The 18,896-nt window shown below is 41.4% G+C and overlaps 1 protein-coding gene and 1 non-coding gene across 5 annotated transcripts in view; one reads left to right on the top strand and one right to left on the bottom strand.

Moving 5' to 3' along the window:
• Window positions 1-18,896, top strand: part of APMAP (adipocyte plasma membrane associated protein) — a 39,513-nt gene that overhangs the window by 9,847 nt on the left and 10,770 nt on the right. For 2 of the 4 annotated variants that reach the window (XM_019716784.2, XM_074318358.1), the window contains exons 2-6: window positions 146-255; window positions 5,032-5,148; window positions 9,616-9,731; window positions 16,856-16,948; window positions 18,601-18,717. In XM_019716784.2, coding sequence (XP_019572343.1) covers window positions 5,069-5,148; window positions 9,616-9,731; window positions 16,856-16,948; window positions 18,601-18,717 — 406 coding nt within the window. In that variant the 5' untranslated portion in view covers window positions 146-255; window positions 5,032-5,068. The remainder of the gene's footprint in view (window positions 1-145; window positions 256-5,031; window positions 5,149-9,615; window positions 9,732-16,855; window positions 16,949-18,600; window positions 18,718-18,896) is intronic. The other 2 variants (XM_019716782.3, XM_019716783.2) reach the window with 1 other exon arrangement.
• Window positions 16,321-16,424, bottom strand: LOC141568338 (U6 spliceosomal RNA). The gene has a single exon (XR_012491487.1). It is a non-coding gene; the product is annotated as a U6 spliceosomal RNA (small nuclear RNA).

The following is an 18,896-nucleotide window of genomic DNA, read 5'->3' on the forward strand; positions in this document are numbered from 1 at the left end:
AGGCTCTGATGTCCTGTGTACCGAAGGGGTTAGAGAATGTCCTTCATATTTGGCTGATGAAAGAACAGGATTTTGTAAATCGTGGCTGAGCCAACAGTAGTTGCTAGATCTTGTTGAATCACAATAATTGTTCTCTTGTCCTTAGACACTGTAGGAACTTTCAGGGTGCAGATGTCCTCAAGGAAGTGAACATCACCTGTGGCTCTTCCAAGAGATTTGGGCAAACAAGTTGATTTTCCAGACTGCACCTGGGAAGTAAGTTGCCAGATTTCTTGAATGTGTCAGCACAGACTGGGAAGGAGAGTATGATAGGCTTTGTCAGTGAAAATGGATAGGGATAAATGGAGTGTCCTTTATTTAAGCTACCAATGCAGGTGTGCAAAGGCAAGGGGCACACACTGAGGACAGGCAGAACTGTAGTTGACTGTAAGTTTGCAGGAACGAACAATGATATGGGTCTGCCAAAAAGTTAGTAAACTGTGGGCTAATATAAGTGTGGGTAGGTACAGACACCCCCCTACCCCCATCCCAAGGTACTGTGCATGCACCAGACAGTCTGTCACGCAGGGTGTCATGTGGGGTCTCTGGTCCCGCTCCCCACATAAGAACGCAGGATATGGTGAGACCAAAAAGGAACACCCACGGAGCCATAGATAGGGGAGTCATACCACTATATATTTGCTGGCGGCCGGGTTGGAGAAACTGGAAACAGGAGCCACACTATCTGCAACCTCCTGTCCACTTCTCTCTGTTAACCAACCTCACTTGCTAGCTGCAATCTCCCGTGGTAACTGCAATCCGCTCTTGCTAGCTCAGCCACCATCTTGCTAGCCCCCATTGGCTGCTAGCGTAGCCATGGCAGTTATACTAGTGGCCAGTGGCTCTCTGCTTACAGCTGATGGCCAACTAGCCACAGCTGATGGCCATCCAATCACAGTTGATAGCCATTTACTACCTGAGTGAGCACCTTCTCATGTGAGGCCGAGAGCCTGGAAACTACTCTCTGGGGCTCTGTCCCCACACCCGCCATCTGAGGAGCTCCTGTAGGACTGGGGAGACGTTGCCTGGAGAGGAAAGAAGTGATGATGGTGTGACCTCAGGGATCAGCTCTAGGGAGAGCTGTCTGGGAGGGCAAGGGCTTCCTGTTCCTACAGGCAGAACTGCACCCAGTCAGTGTGAGCAAAGGGAAACCGTGTTCCTCAGAACATGCTGCATGAGATGACCTGGGCAGCCAAGGTCCCTGAGTAAAAGATCAGGGAAATGCTCTGTGTTCTTGCCTTCTTGGACATGGTCCATGCACGCTGGCAGGCATTTCCTCAGTCTTCAGGGTTCTGTGGGATCTGCCCCTGGCAGCGATCCTGACCTGTTCTAGCACCTTCCCTTTACTCACTCTGCCTCATGCTCTCTGCTGTGGTCATTCTGCCAATGTGGTCAAGGTTTGGAAATGGGGACTTTTACTTAACTCCTTAAAACATGTATAGTTCACTCATGTTCCAAGGTTTGTTGAGTCCTACTGTTTCCTCTGCATTGCTCTGCCCCAGATATTTGATTTCTCCCAGCTTCACTGAATTTCTCTGTTCAGAGGTCATTAGCTTTGACCCCTGTGTGTGGCCAGCCTTCCCTATCACTCTACTCTGACCCCACTGTAATTGTTCTTTTTTTTTTTTTAAGATTCTACTGGGGAAGGGGAACAGGACTTTATTGGGGAACAGTGTGTACTTCCAGGCCTTTTTTCCAAGTCAAGTTGTTGTCCTTTCAATCTTAGTTGTAGAGGGTGCCGTTCAGCTTCAAGTTGTTGTCCTTTCAGTCTTAGTTGTGGAGGGTGCAGCTCAGCTCCAGGTCCAGTTGCTGTTTCTAGTTGCAGGGGGCACAGCCCACCATCCCTTCGGGAGTCAAACCGGCAATCTTGTGGTTGAGAGCCCACTGACCAATGTGGGAATTGAACCGGCAGCCTTTGGAGTTAGGAGCACGGAGCTCTAACCGCCTGAGCCACCGGGCCGGCCCCCGCTGTACTGTTCTTCATTGTACTTGCCACTGTCTGTCTTTTGCTTATTTGTATTAGAGTAAACAGAAGGCATGAAACTTCATTTACTTTATGGCTATACTATGAATGTAGGTAATTATTTAATGCGTGCATGTGAAGAAACATTAAATGCTCTATCAGGCTGTTGTCTGATGTCATAGCCACTTGGCCATATGCAGCTATTTAAATTAAACTAATTAAAATGAACTAAAATAAAAAATTTAGTTCCTCATTTGTGCTATGTAGGGAGTTGGAGGGATTTGGGGGCTGATCAAGGAAAAAGATATGACTACGAGGTGGCAGCAGCACACACAAGCTTTATTGGGTGACACTTTGACAAGTTTGCATGTGGGGGGGGAATGTCTCACAGCAGGAGGGGGGCCACACTCCTGAGAGGAGGCGGGCAGGAACAGAGAAAGGGCTCCCTAGTCAAGGTGAGTCTCTGGGTCAGAGAGCTTCAGGGGCAGCAGTTTCTGGAACAAGGCTCTCTTATCATTGGACAACAGCTGTCAGGTGAGGTTTCACAGAATATGGAAAGTAGGCAGGCTATAAATGACTAAACGTTTGCTTGTTTGGGCTATATTTTAAAATAATTGGATATGTAAAAATTGGAGTTTTGCACTGGTGGGCCTTTTGACCTAATGGGTCTCATAGCCTGCGTGAAGAAATAACCCACCGGCTGATACACAGAAGTGGTCTTTGGCCCTGTTATATAACACGCTAGCCCCATTTCCAGTGCTCGGTAGCCACACATGGCTCACATTTCTATCACTGCAGGAAGTTCCATTGGACAGCACTACTCAGGGAGTTTGAGATGCTGCTTCTAAAATGTGCCCACAGAACTTCCCAGTGGAGGCTCGCTGATGGTCCGCCAAGGGTGTGTCGATAGGCTTCTTTCATTAGGGAGGGAGCTAGATGGTGGTGGTGGTGTCCAGCTGTATGTCAGGAAGAACTGGGAAGCATGGGGGAAAAAAAGGTTTCCCAGGCCCATGTCAGGCCTGCCCATTCTGAATTTCTGGGCCTTGTTTACAGCTGCCCTGGTTGTCTGGTATAGGCGATCCAGGGGCTGGCCAGTCTTGGGAGCACCAGGGGGTCTCTAAATTCTTCAGCCTTTTATAGTGTGTGCTCACCAGCAGTGCCTTCTATGTCCATATTTCTGGTAACAGTTCCTGATGATTTAGGTATTCTCTAAGATGATATATGTTTTCTCTACCGTGCTCCTCACTTCCTTCTGAGCCCTTGCTAACAGAGTCTTTAACATCTACATTTCTACTAACAGTCTGTTCAAGGAAATTTAGACTTTTTCTATGCTTCTCCTCAAAATTCTTCTATCCTCTACCCACATCCTGATTTCAAGGCTACTTCCACATTTTTAGGTATTACGGCAGTGTCCCACTTCCAGGTAATAAAATTACTTTAATTCGAAAAATGTATTAGTTTTCTATGGCTGCTGTGACAAATGACCACACGTTTAGTGGCTTGAACAACACAAATTGATTATCTTATTTTGGAGTTCACAAGTCCTGGTCAGGTCGCCATGTCGAAATCAAGGTGTCACAGGGCTGTGTGTTTCTTTTTGGAGGCTCTAGGGGAGAACCTGTTTCCTGCCCACTCAAGGTTGTTGGCAGAATTCAAACACTCTTTATTTGTGCTGTCCCAGATGTCTACAGGATGACACTCCATGAAAGCCTCTCTCTCTCCCCTCTTTTGTCTTTCGTTTACCCTTGCCTTTCATTTCTACCTACCCCTATAGAAACAGAATGATTTATTTTCTGCTTTATTCATTTAATAAAATCATGCATGTTTAGAACTGGGTAGGACTTTGAGGTTCCGTACCCCACACCCTATTTCATGGAGGAGAACTGGTGGGCTTTGGGTAAAGAGACACCTGCAGTGGTTTGGCTGGTTGTTGGGAAGTTAGGACTGGCATCCAGGCCCCCACGTTTCTACCTGGAACAAGTTTACACAGCAGAATACTATCCTGTAAAAATCAAACAAAACACTGTCCTTAAATCAAGTTTATTTTGTTAAATATGAGTCTTGATTTTTTTCTTTAACTCACCTTATTTTTTGATAGAAAAAGATTCTCCATCTTAGGAGCTCATGATTTTATTTAAGTTAATCTTAATGTCAAGTGTTTAGTAAATTTGAATGCACTTATGTAAGTAAATAATGATCCTATAAAGTTTATTTAGTAGCAAGAGGCTAAATGTGCTCACTTGTTTACTAGATGAGTAATGATGCATGTGAGAATCATTTGAGAGAGATTTTAGTCACTGTTGGCCATTTGTCCAAAAACTTATTGCAAGATTACTAAGGCGGCTTTCAGATCTTACCAGGGCTTTAGCTATGATGATTTGGAATTGTAATTTTAAGATTCTTCATAAATAACCGTCAGCTTCTATGAGAGTCTTCCAGGTGGAGAGGTGGGATTATGGTTTGAGTTCTTAAAGGTGTGATCTGCAAATGACAGGGGAACCAGATGCTCAGGAAGTTTTTCTGCTTCCATCTGCTTCATGAATTTGTCTCTGTCTCATTTATCCACAAACCCTGAGAATCTTAGGGACACACTGTACTGAGTGTTGCTCCTTTGAATCCATGTACCAGGAAACTGGCTTTTGGGAAACAGCTCTCTTCTCTGTAGATGAGTGTCTCCCGTCTCTTATTGCAACTCTATTCCCATTACTTTTTGTGTTCATCAGTTCTTTGAGTTTTCCCTCTTTAAAATTGTATTAGAGGATTCAAGATACAGCCTATCATATTATCTGGAAAATAACTGATAACAGTGTCCCACAGCTGGAAGATTTAAAAAAGAAAAAGAACAAAAGTGTGTTTGCCAATTCTAGCAAATAGTGCTAAAGGTTAATCACAAGCTACAGAGGTTGGTGGCCTTGTACTGGGGACACCGGATGAGAGGCCTGCTTCTACTGAAAGGGCTTTAAAGATCAGCTGAGCTTGTCACCATCTGAGCCTCTACTGATTGCCTTTGTATATTTTATTTCTGGCAGCTCCTTTAGCAGCAGAGTTTTCCGAGTGACCTTCTTGATGCTGGCTATCTCCCTCATTGTTCCTCTGCTTGGAGCTATCATGCTTCTGGATTCTCCCATAGATCCACAGCCTCTCAGGTGAGCTGCTACAGCAATTCTTGGGAGGGGTAGCTCAGCAAAATATAATAGGCTGGGATGATTTCTAGAGTAATTAAACCAATCTGGTCTGAAAGGTAAGTTACTGTGAGAAATAGAGATTTGTAATTTCTTTAGTGCCTGTGTTTTATGTTGAATTAGATGTTCCACAGAATATATGCATGGTACTCATGTTATTGTTTCAAAAACAAAACTGTGCAAACCAGAAACAAAAATAAGAAAAATCCCAAATAAGAGAAGCTTAAATATTAGACACAATTAACCTGAATTCATATGGAGTGGCAAAAGCACATACAAACAAAGGTTAAATATATGGTGATGGGATGAGAACTGACCTGGGTGGTGAACACACAATGTAATACATAAATGATGTATTATAGAAATGCTCATTTGAAACCTATACAGTTTTACTAACCAATGTCATCCCAGTAAATTTAATTAAAAAAGTGTAAGTTACCTTGTCTAGATTTTATAAGTAACTGATTTTTTAAAAAACTTGTAAGTAGTGTTCTCTTTTTCCTACGTTACCTTTCATCAGTGGGGATCTATGAATAATGCAGTCCATTATAACTTGAAAAAATAATATATACCTAAGGAGTCCCATGATATGTATTCACATTTTTAATTAGAGTAACATAGAGCCAGGTTCTTGTTGGTATTTATGACTTATGACATCGTGTCAAGGTGGTGTAAGAGGGTTGCGCAGTCTGCTTCACTAAGTTCCTGTTTTCCCTTGCAAAATTGCAACTGCCCAGAGGGGTGGGCTGTCTGAAGTTTATATTAAGCGAGTAAGTCCACAGCTTATTATAGACTGAAAAACTTGAGAAAGAAGCACATCTCATTATAGACTGAATATAACATATACAACTATATAATGTGTTGGTGTTTTGTAAGTAAAACTTAAGATTCTATATTGGATTCAGTTCACTAAAAATGTATTCAGCACCTAGTATGCTTGAGGCAGGTATCCGGTTGGATACAGAGGACACAGTTCTGATCTTAGATTGACATATGTATAGAAAAGTCAACTTTTAGTTGTTGAATTTAGAATTAGTAAAATACAAGGTATTGCTTAAACATGATTAGCTTGTATAAGATTGGGAAGGGGTGCAATCCTGGGCACTCTTGACTCATACTCAGCATGTTTGCTCTGTAATTCCTGATGTGTCAGTGTACCTGTGCACGTATCTTTCTCTCCAAGGGGGTTCTAGGACTCATTGGGGGAAGGGGCCTCTCTTTTGCTAACCCCTCTCAACATGTGGAAGGATGTGGCTCAGCCCACCCCAAATAGAAACTGATGTGGGCTTGTCTATCAAGTTGGCAAGGTGAGAGAGTGAACTGTGTCCACAGCTGGAGATCAAAGCCTGGGCTGGGGAGCTAGCCTTGGGAAAGAGGAGGAAGTTGGAGAGAGCAGGTGAAGGTGGAGTTTCTGAGTTGGAGTGGGAGCTTAAGTGACTGATGACCTTTGATCTCAGTAAAGGTGAATTTATGTGTGGAAAGAGTGTTGAAGATATTCAGAGCAAGATGGGTATGTACTGGTGACCAGAAACTGAAAGGAAACATGTCCCAGTAAGGATATGAAGTGGAGCAGATGGTTTCTGCCTGGGGAGTAGATGAGCCTGATGAGGAAAGAAGGGAGGAGAAACCTGGTAAAACAAGTATGCTGATAGGATCTCTCCTACAAGCTCAGATTTACGGAATGACTTGCTCAAAAATTGGAAGCATGTACGCCAAAATGCAGAATAAAAGCAGAAGACTGGCAGAACATGTAAGAATAGAAATAAACTGAGGTTTGGGAAAAATGCTAATGATAACAGCAAAAAAGGCTTCTTTAAAACTGTTCAGAGCAAAAACAGCAAGGAAGGGGGAGACCCACTGTCTGGGGCTAGTGATGCAGTTTTGATGAAGACAGGAAAGCAGAGCCACCAGCTTTTGCTCTGTCTTGGTCGTCTCCCAGCTGAGGGGGGCACACCATGATCAATTTGATCAGGCCGACTGGCAGGTCAGGAGGTCAGCAATGACATTGCCTTGGGGAATCTACCTTCAGGGGCTAAATGACCTCCATGACCCCGTTTAGAAATCTCTGAGAAATAGAACAGACAGACCAGGGACCGGGAGGGGTGGAACCCTTCCAGAGCAGATTGTTATGCAGTTGATTTCAGTTCTAGGGAGCAAAACCACCTGGACGGCTTCAGTGCTTTGCCAAAAACCTGCTGTGCAAAGCCACCTTCTTTTCCTTTTTGGAAGATTAGAAAACTGTTATAGACATAATATATGTGACATCTGATTTCTGGAGGATGTTGACTAGTGTCTTCCAGGGTACATTTGACACACAGAGTTAGCAGGACTTAGCAGGAATTAACATGAGTTAACAGGAGTTAGTAAGAGTTAACAGAAGGTCGCTGGCTTTAACCAGAGTCCACATGTCCTGGCTGGTCCATGAGTGCTGATTTGGACTTCCTGGGGCAACTCTTCTTTGGTGCTTCTGCTGCCCAGCTGCAGGAGTGGGGGCCCTTTCTTGCCTGTCCTTTGTATTTTCATAGATAAGTTTTCTTCTTGTCTCCCTATCGAGATAATACTAAGGCTCCATGTGGGCAGGAACAGTGAGCGATATACTGATTAGTTTGATTCTACAAATATTTCCTGAGGACTTCCTGTGTGTAGGGAATCACGTAAGGTCCAAGGACCGGGTGAGAGGGGCTGGCTGAGTGTCAAGTGTACACTCCTCTATCCCTGGGCTCTATGTGCTTGTCTGTTGTTCAGTCTTCACATGTACGTTGGGAGGTGTGACCTTACCAAGGTCAGAATTTGAACCCAGGTATGTCCAACTCCATTGCCCAGGCTTTTTTCACCAAAACATACAGGTGGCAGTCCTGCTTTTCCTTTGGAAATAAAATTCCTAGTTAAACCAAGAGTGTTTTTTTTTTGTTTGTTTGTTTGTTTTTCCAAACAGGTAGAAAGCCATAATTTGGGGGCAGGGCAGAGAATGAAAGAGGGGCAGCTATGCTGCATAGGTGCCCACACAGGTGGTGGCAGAGAGCTTTACCATCATTCCACATCCTCAACTTTTCCCTCCCCCTTGGTTCTCCCACTCTGGGGGGGTGGCTAGGAACCTGCATTGCTGGAGGGCAGGATGGTAAGGGAATTGGGAGATAATCCCCCTCCCTGATCCCCCTCACTGTGGGAGGCTACAGTGTTCATTGTGAGCCTCCTGTATGCCAGGTGCTTGGGATACAACAGCAAAAAACCCAGAGCAAATCACTGATCTCATCTGCTCTAGTAAGGATAGACAGACAATAAACATAACAGAAGTGAGAAGCTGACAAGGGCTATGAACCAAATGGGGGGGGGATGGGCTTTGGGGGAAGGTACTGAATATTAAATTGGGTGGTCAGAGCAGGCCTCACTGAGAAGGTGAGGGTGAAGGAACAGCCAGTGCAAAGTGCTTAAGATGGGAGATGCCCAGTGCAGTCAAGAATCAGCAGGGAGGGGCTGGTGTGGAGGATCAGAGTGAACTACTGGGAGAGGAGGTGAGGGAGGTGATAGGCTAGATAGTGTAGAGCTAAGAGCCACTGCAAGGACTTAGGCTCTGCCTAAGTCCTGCCACCACAGGGCTTTGAGCAGACAAATGCTGTGATCTAACTACAGGGTTCACATGGCATGCTGGGTTGAGAATAGGGACAAGGGAGGAAGCAGGGGAGAGAAGATGGTGGCTTGGACCAGGGTGGTAGCAGAGGACATGGGACAAAGAGGGTCAATGATGTCTTTCTTTTGGAGGTGGCATCAGCATTATTTGCTGTTGGATGGGGAGGAACCGCATATTTGCATATGGGTGGGGAGGACTTGAGGAGAGGGAAGAGTTCTTGGAACCCAGTCTGTGCAAAGGGAGGGATCCAGGGCCCAGTGGAGGCTGGCTTCAGAGAGAAGCCAGGTGGGTCATGAGAGTGCGCTACTGCTGTACCATGGGGCAGTGGCGCCAGTTCCAGAAACTTGTTTTTTTTCTGTCTTCTCCATGAAGCCGGAAGTAAGGCTGTGAAATGTCACCACGGCTCCCCTTTATCTCCATTGGTCTCTAATGGGAGGGCAACCACTGGGAGTGTAAATGCAAGTGTGTGTGAATCAGAGGGTGTGAGGAGATCTAACCTGCTGTGAGGCATTGGACAAGTGACAAGAGCTCAGGTGGGTGGAGACCCTGGGGTAGTCTCAGGTGGCAGGTGATTGCCCAAGTTTTTGCATTAGCCGTATTTATATTTTCATATTTATTTAGTACTATGACCTTTTCTGAGATCCCAGGACAGTTTTTTTCTTAACCTTTTTGTTTCTGGCAAATAAAGGTATTATTGGGATGAACCCATTTATCAAACAGAATTATGCATGTTGTAGGTCCTCAGTAAACATTTTTAAATGTATTTTCTATAGATAAATCCCTATAATTGCATTATTTTACAGCTTCAAAGAACCCCCTCTCTTGCTTGGTGTTCTGCAACCAAATACAAAGTTACGAAAGGCGGAAAGGCTATTTGAAAATCAACTTGTTGGGCCAGAATCAATAGCAAATATTGGCGGTAAGTAAAATCTGGAATTGCAGAGTCTGACTGGGGGTGTCATTGAGGCTGTCTGTTGCTTGAAGGAGGGATTCTGTAGTAGCAGCCACAATGTTACCCTGCTTCTAGGTGGGGGTCCTCGGCATCCTTAGCTGAGGATACATGTGCTTGTTGAGCAGACATCCAACAGGAACATCTTGGCTCTCCAAGTTGTGGGCCATTTCAGTACTGGGTGATTTTGAGTTCATGTATGTAGAGTACTTTATTCTGCTCAAAGTGTTGGACCCATTAAAATGAAAGGAAAAAGAAAAAATGCAGACAATGATGTTTAGTTCATTTATCAAAGGTAGGTATTACTTGACAGGACATTGTTTCTTAGTTCAGTTTGTCTTTGTATAGGTGTCATTTTGAAAAGAATATGAACAATTCTCAATATTTCCACTTTTTTTTTTTTTTAAAGCTCTCTTTGGTGGGTATATTTAAGGTTAGCTTTCTTCGTCAGACTTGCCCAAACCTAAGAAATAGAATTGGGTCTGATCCTAATACTTGAGTCTCTAGCTACTTGAAACAGGACATTTTCTGTTAGAATGAGAATTAGGCTTAAGAATCAAAATATAAAGTTAATGAAAAGGTTGCAGAACTTAAAATGGTGTGAGTATTTCTGAGCAGCTTAACTGGGCACTCTGCTCCTCATTCCACAGTACAATATGTTTTCCGTGAAGTAGTTGTGGATACTTGCATCTGGGGTGCTTCTCTGTTTTGCTTTGAAGGCAGGTTAGGGTCGCTCCTCTGGTGATATTGACCAGCTTGTCTTTCCCAGCCCTGCTTTTTGATGTGGGACCCAAAGACATTTCTGCAATTGTTCGTTTGTTTGGCTGGCAAAGTCAACATTGCTTTAAGAAGGATAAGTATTTCATGACAGAACTCCATGTTTCTTCTAAAAAGATATGACGTTTGTTAATAATAAAATTTACAAATTTTGTGTTTGGTGAAAAGTCAAATATTGATGTTTTAAACTGGAACTTTGAGGAATTAAAGAGATTTTTTTTTTTTTTTTTTTTTAATTTTCAAAGAGAATGCTTTTCTTATCTTTTCCCTTTCCACTTGGGCTAATGTCTCATTGTACTCTGGCACCAGATAAAGGAACTGGTTATCTTCTTGGTGACATTTTTGGTTAGGCACAGTGGGGGCCTATCCTCGTTAGCTCCCTGCAGGTGCTGCTTCATCTGGAATTTGTTCTAGGGGATGGCTGGCATGTTGCAAACAGTGGAGAGAGGCACCAGCCCCAGGAGTAATCACCAATTAACGTGCTTTAATTTTTAAAAAATAGACTTTATCTTTTAGAGTAGTTTTAGGTTCACAGCAAAATTGAGGGGGAGGTACAGAGATTTCCCGTATACCCCTTACCCCACATGCATAGTTTTCCCCATTATCAGCATTCCACAGTAGGTGGTACATTTGTTATAATTGATACATCATCATCATCTAAAGCCCATAGTTTATATTGGGGTTCTCTGTTGGTGGTGTACATTCTATGGGTTTGGACAATGTGTAATGACATGTATCCATTATTTTAGTATCATACAGAGCAGTTTCACTGCCTTAAAAATCCTCTGTGCTTTGCCTATTCATCCCTCCCTCTCCTTGACCCCTGGCAACCAGTGATCTTCTTACTGCTTTTCCAGAATTTCATATGGTTGGAATAATACAGCATGTAGCCTTTTCATATTGGCTTCTTTCACTTAGTAATATGCATTTAAGTTTCCTCCATGTCTTTTCATGGCTTCATAGCTCTTTCCTTTTTATTCCTGAATAATCCATTGTCTAGATATACTACAGTTTGTCTGTTCACCGATTGAAGGACATCTTGGTTGCTTCCAAGTTTTGGCAATTATTAATAAAGCTGTTATAATATCCACATGTAGATTTTTGTATGGGCATGTTTTCAACTCGTTTGGGTAAATACCAAGGAGCACAACTACTGGATCTTATGGTGGGAGTGTATTTCCTTTTGTAAGAAACCTGCAAACTCTTCCAAAATGGCTATACAATTTTGTATTCCCACCAGCAGTGGGTGAGAGTTCTTGTTGCTCTACAATCTCACCAGCATTTGGTGTTGTCAGTGTTCCACATTTTGGCCATTCTAATAGGTGTGTAGTGGTATCTCATTGTTTTATTTGGTTGGTGCAAAAGTAATCGTGGTTTAAAAGGTTAAAAATTGCAAAAAACGCAATTATTTTTGCACCAACCTAATAATTTGCATTTCCCTTATGAAATATGATATTGAGCATCTTTTCATATGCTTATTTGCCATCTGTATTTCTTCTTTTGGTGAGGTGTCTGTTTAAGTCTTCTGGCGATTTTTAAAATTGGGTTGTTCATTTTCTTATTGTTGAATTTTTTGTTTTTTATTTTTATTGGGGAATATTGGGGAACTGTGGTTTTTTCCAGGATCCATCAGCTCCAAGTCAAGTCATAGTCCTTCAGTCTAGTTGTGGAGGGCGCAGCTCAGCTCAAAGTCCAGTCGCTGTTTTCAATCTAGTTGCTGGGGGTGCAGCCCACCATCCCATGCTGGAATTGAACCTGTGTTCTAACCAACTGAGCCATCCGGCCTCCCACCAGCAGCTCAGCAGCAGTTCCTTGTCTTCAACCTAGTTGTTGAGGGTGCAGCTCACTGGCCCATGTGGGAATCCAACAGACAACCCTGCTGTTAAGAGCTTGTGCTCTAACCAACTGAGCCATCCGGCTGCCCTTATTGTTGAATTTTAAGAGTTCTTTGCATATTAATGGATAGCATTCTTTTATTAGTTTGTTTTCTGCAAATATTTTCTCCCAGTCTGTGGCTTGTCTTCTCATTCTCTTGACAGTGTTTTTATAGAGCAGAAGTTTTTAATTTTAATGAAGTCCAGCTTATCAATTATTTCTTTCATGGATTGTGCCTTTATGATTGTATCTAAAATATCATCACTACACCTAAGGTCAGCTAGTTATCTCCTATGTTATTTTCTAGGAATTCTATAGTTTTGCATTTTACATTTAAGTTTGTGATTCATTTTGAGCTAATTTTTGTGAAGGATGGAAGGTCTGTGTTTAGATTCATTTTGTTTTGCATGTGGGTGTCCAATTTTTCCAGCACCATTTGCGAAAAAGACTTTTTGCTCCACTGTATTGCTTTTGCTCCTTTGTCAAAGATCAGTTGACTACATTTATGTGGGTCTGTTTTTGGACTCTATTCTGTTCCACTGATCTATTTGTGTATTCTTTTGCCGTTACCACATTGTTTTGATTACTGTGGCTTTATAGTAAGTCTTGATGTCAAGTAGTGACATTCCTCTGACTTTGCTGTTCTTCAGTATTGTGTTGGCTATTCTGGATCTTCTGCTTTTCCATATAAACATTAGAATCAGTTTGTGGATATCTATAAAATAACTTGCTGGGATTTTGATTGGGATTGCTTTGAATCTATAAGGAGAACTGACATCTTGACAGTATTGAATCTTTGTACCCATAAACATGGGCTATCTCTACATTTATTTAGTTCTTTGATCTTTCAGCAGAAGTTTGTAGTTTTCCTTACATAGATCTTGTACATGTTATATTTAGACCTCAATATTTTATTCTTTTGGATGCTAGCGTAAATAGTATTCTGTTTTTAATTTCAAATAGGTTCATTGTTGGTATATAGAAAAATGGTTAACTTTTGTATATTATCCTTGTATTTTGCAACCTTGCTATAATCGCTCATTACTTCCAGGAGGAGTTTTTTGTTTTTGTTTTTTTGTTGATTCTTTTGGATTTTTTACATAGACAATCATGTCATCTGTGAACAAAGACAATTTTATTTCTTTCTTCCCAATCAGTATTAACTTTTATTTCCCTTTCTTGTCTTACGGTATTAGTTAAGACTGCTAGTACAATATTGTAAAGGAGTAGTGAGAGCGGACATCCTTGCCTTGTTCCTGATTTCAGTGGGAAACCTTCTAGTTTGTCACCATTAAATATGATGTTAGCTGTAGAGTTTTTTAAATAGATGTTCTTTATCAAGTTGAGAAAGTTCCCCTATATTCCCAGCTTGCTGAAAGTTTTATCATGAATGGCTGTTGGATTTTGTCACGTGTTTTTTCTGCATCTATTAATATGATCATGTGATTTTTCTTTAGCCTGTTGATATTATGGATTATTTTATTGATTTTCAAATGGAACTAGCCTTGCATGCCTGGGATAAATCCTGCATGGTGGGTGTGTATTTCTTTTTATACATTGTTGGATTCAATTTGCTAATATTTTGTTGAGGACTTTTGTATTTTTGTTCATGAGAGATATTGGTACATAGTTTTCTTATAATAATTTTGTCTGGTTATGGTATTGGGGCAATGCTGGCTTCACAGAATGAGTTAGGAAGTATTCCCTCTGCTACTGTCTTCTGGAAGAGATTGTAGAGAATTGGTATCATCGCTTTCTTAAATGTTTGATAGTATTCACCAGTGAACCCATCTTAGCCTGGTGTTTTTTGTTTGGGAAGGTTATTAATTATTGATTCATTTCTTCAATGGATATAGGCCTATACAAATTGTCTATTTCATCTTGTGTAAGTTTTGGCAAATTGTGTCTTTCAAGGAATTGGTCCATTTCATCTAGTTGATCATATTTGAGGTCATAGAATTGTTCATGGTGTTCCTTTATTATCTTTTTTAATGTCCCTGGGGTCTGTAGTGATGCTTCCTCTTTCATTTCTGAGATTGGTAATTTGCATCTGCTCTCTTTTTTAGTCTGACTAGACGATTCATCAATATTATTGGTCTTTTCAAAGAACCAACTTTTAGTTTTGTTGATTTTTCTCTATTGATTTCCTGTTTTCAATTTCATTGATTTGTGTTCTAATTTGTACTATTTCTTTCTTTTGCTTACCTTTGATTTAATTTGCTCTTCTTTTTCTAGTTTCCTAAGATGGAGGCTTAGGTAGTTGGTTTTAGACTTCTCTTCTAATATATGTATTTGATGCTGAAAATTTCTCTTAGAGCATTGCTTTTGCTGCATCTCACAAATTTGGATAAGTTTTTTTAAATTTTCATTTAGTTCAAAATGTGTTTTAATTTATCTTGAGATTTCTTCGTTCACCCATGTGTTATTTAGAAATGTGTGTTACTTAGTCTCCAAGTATTTGGGGATTTTTCCCTCTGTCTTTCTGTTGTTGATTCCTAGTTTAATTCCATCGTTGTCTGAGAGCAACTGTATAATTTCTACCCTTTTAAATTTGTTAAGGTGTGTTTCATTGCCTAGAATGTGTTCTGTCTTGGTGAATGCTCCATGTGATCTTGAGAAGAATGTATATATTCTAGTATGTTTGGATGATGTAGTTGATAGATGTCAATTATATCCAGTTGATCCATGGTGCTGTGGAGTTCAACTAAGTCCTTACTGATTTTCTGTTTGCAGGACCTGTACATTTCTGATAGAGGGATGTGGAAGTCTCCAACTCTAATAGTGGATTTATCTATTTCTCCTTGCAGTCCTATCAACTTTATCTAATATATTTTGATGATTTGTTATTAGGCACATAAATATTAAGGATGTCTTCTTGGAGAACTGACCCTTTTTTGCTATCAATGGTCCTTTTTATCCTTGACAACTTTGCTCTGAAGTTGGTTCTGTCTGAGTTCTGAGCAAGTTTCTCGCTCACTTTTGTGTAGTGTTAGCATGATATACGAGTATCTTTCTCCATTCCTTTATTTTTAATTTATATTACTATATATTTCTCTATATAGTAATATATTACTATATATATTACTATGTATTTCTTTTTTTTAAAGATTTTTATTAAAAAATATAGCTAACATACAACATTATATTAGTTTCAGGTACACACCATATTTGTTCAGCATTTATGTACCTAAAGAAGGGATCGCCATGATAAGTGCAGCAACCATCTAACACCATATGATGCTATCACAATATATTGACTATATTTCCCATGCTGTACATTACGTCTCCATGATTTGTTTTATACCTGGAAATTTGAACCTCTTATTCCCCTTCACCTTTCCCCCCTTTGTTAATTTTTCAATTATAGTTAACATTCAGTGTAATTTTGTATTAATTTCAGGTATACAACATAGTGGTTAGACATTTGTATAATTTAAGAAGTGATTCCCCTAACTAGTCTAGTACTCACCTGATCCTATGCGTAGCTATTACCATATTATTGACTATATTCCCTATGTTTTACTTTACATTCCTATGACTGTTTTATAACTACCAATTTGTACTTCTTAATCCCTTCATCTTTTTCACCCTGCCCCCCAAAGTCTTTGTCTTTCAGATTATGAGACTGACGCGCTGCCTACTGCGCTAAGGAGGCAGGTCTGTCTTTCAATTGGTGTATTGAGATCATTGATGTTTAAAATAATAATTGATACAGTTGCATTAATATCTTTAATATTTGTTACTGTTTTATATTCATTGCCCTTGTTTTTTGTTTCTAAATATTTCTTCCACTCTTTCTGCATTTTGTAGTTTTATATGATTCCATTTTCTCTCCTTTCTTAGCATATCAGTTACGTTTTTTTAAAGCTTTTTTAGTGGTTGCCCTAGAGCTTGTAAAATACATTTAAAAACTATGTAATGTTTCATGAATTTGCGTGTTATCTTTGTGTGGCGGCCATGCTAATCTCCATATTTTTCCAATTTTAGCATTTGTGCTCCTGAAATGAGCACTTAATATGCTTTAATTATATCCTGAGGGACTTCCTAGCAGTTCTTCCCCTTTAGTTGGATATGATCAGCCTCAATAGCAGACACTGATGTGATGCAGACATGACCATGTGTGCCTGAGTGCCAGCCCAAGAGCCCATGCTTTTAGAGTAGAAAATCCTCATGGTTTTATGACTGACTAGTGTCTGCTGCACCCTTGCTCCAGTGTCAGATTCAGGCCCCATAGGCTGATGACCCAGGCCCCCATGATTTTATTGTAGCAGATTTTAAGGACTTTTTGATCCCAGATTTCGGTTCTCCTTCATATTCAGAACTGCCATTTCCTCTCTGGAGATGAAAAACACCAACAAGTCACCTCTGTTGTAGAAGGCGGTATGATCACAGTTGTTAGGCTAACCCAGTAACACTCTTATTTCTTTTTCTTTTTTAAACAGATGTGATGTTTACTGGTACATTAGATGGCCGGGTCATAAAATTTGAAAGCGGTGAAGTAGAGACCATCGCCCGGTTTGGGTCGGGCCCGTGCAGTAAGTCAGTGACCGCCCCTTCATGTATGTCTCTTCCATTCATTCAGAAAGGTGCTGAATGGCCTTGTGTAAGTCAGGTTCACCCTCGGCGAAAAAGAGCCCCCACCATCTGGCAGATGGCCTGACTTTGGTGTTACTACATGCTCTTCATTTGCCAGTGATTCCTGGGCCTCACAGTGCCTGGTTGTCACCTTGTGTTGCAGTTATTACCCATCTAGGCAGTGGCCATGGCACCTGCTGGTTACTTCTTGGGCCCTGCTCCTCGTTATTCTGCAGAGGCGCATGTTCACTTTTGAGGTAACTTGGAGAAGATTAATAAGTGTTGTCTGAGTGCTGCTGTTAGCAAAGCAGTTGGCATTAGTTTCTCAGGAATTTCAGCAGTGTCATTCTAAGTGAAAATATCCTGATGTCGCTCCAATGTTAGAAAACTAGAGTAGAAGAATCTCACCTTTTAAACACTGGCAGTCCAGACTTCTTATTTGTTATCATTTTTAATAGCTAGAATATTTTTGTAAAAGTGATGCTTTTTTATTGTGAAATGTGAGCAAAACAAACGTACAAAGAAGAAAGTAAAAAAACTCACCTGGCGTTTTCTCAGATTAACATTTTAATGAATAAGTTTTCAGATATCCCTCTGTTCGTGGATACTCACAGCCAGCCACACACGGTTCTTGTGATGGAGTCTACTCTACATCTGGTTCTTGAACCTCTTTTTCCACTCCATATTTTGGCTGTAAATGCCCTATAGTAAGCACCCTGCAGCAAGCACCCCTGCTGTAAGCACCCCTGCAGTAAGCACCCTGTAGTAAACATCCTGCTGTAAGTACCCCTACAGTGAGCACTTCACAGTAGCATCTTGCTGTAAGCAACCCTGCACTGAACACTCTAGTAAACACCCTGCAGAAGCACTCTTGTAGTAAGCCCTCCACAGTGGGTACCCCTGCAGTAAGAATCCCTGCAGTGAGTGCCCGAGTAAGCACACCACAGTGGGCACCCTGGAGTAAGCACCCCACAGTGGGTATATCTGGAATAAAGCACCCCACAGTGGGCACCCTGCATTAAGCACCCCACAGGAAGCACCCTGCAGTTAGTACCCCACAGTGGGCACCCTGGAGCAAGGATCCTTGCATTAAGCACCCTACGGTGAATAACCTGCAGTAAATATGCATTGCCACAGGTATTAAAAGAGTGTAGAACAGGAGAGTTAATCTAAGGAATAAAATAGTAACTCTCCCTTTATGCTAGATGGAGAGAAAACCATCATGCTCCTAGATGGACACAGTATTCAGGATTAAGCTCCCAACTCCTGAGGTTCTGGGGGGATTCTGGAATTGAAGCATCGGTCCTTGATGTCCCTGAGTTAACTGTTCAAGTTTTGGGATGCTGATGTGAACGTGATTCTTGGATACCAGTTTCTGTGAATATGTCCAGATCTGGATTCTCAGGTGGTCCTTCTGGACATGCTGGTCAGTTGTACTAAGTTCCAGGGGGCTAGAATACTGGGGGGTGGGTCTGTCCCTAATGCCATGGTCTTGTTTGTTCTCTACAGCACTGTGCATATTTAGGCAGATATCGATGAGGTGCTTGGACACTGATGGGGCACAGGCAAAATATTGGACCAGCCACCGATTCCAATCCATTTGTTTCCCTAGAAACCCAAGATGATGAGCCTGCTTGTGGGAGACCCCTGGGCATCCGGGCAGGGCCGAACGGGACCCTTTTTGTGGCTGATGCATACAAGGGACTATTTGAAGTAAATCCCTGGAAACGTATGTGATAATACCTTGTTTGCTTCTGTGATGATTTCACATCTTTTAAACAATATGTGCATAAGTGGATTTAATAGAATTTGTTCAATACAATCTGTTGGAAACTCTAATATTTTCATACTCATTGAATAGTACTGAAAGCATTGCCTACAAATATCAGCTGGTATAAATACCATATA

This window comes from Rhinolophus sinicus, chromosome 13, assembly GCF_057876585.1.
Source record: "Rhinolophus sinicus isolate RSI-liver-muscle chromosome 13, RSI-T2T, whole genome shotgun sequence".
Taxonomy (NCBI): domain Eukaryota; kingdom Metazoa; phylum Chordata; class Mammalia; order Chiroptera; family Rhinolophidae; genus Rhinolophus; species Rhinolophus sinicus.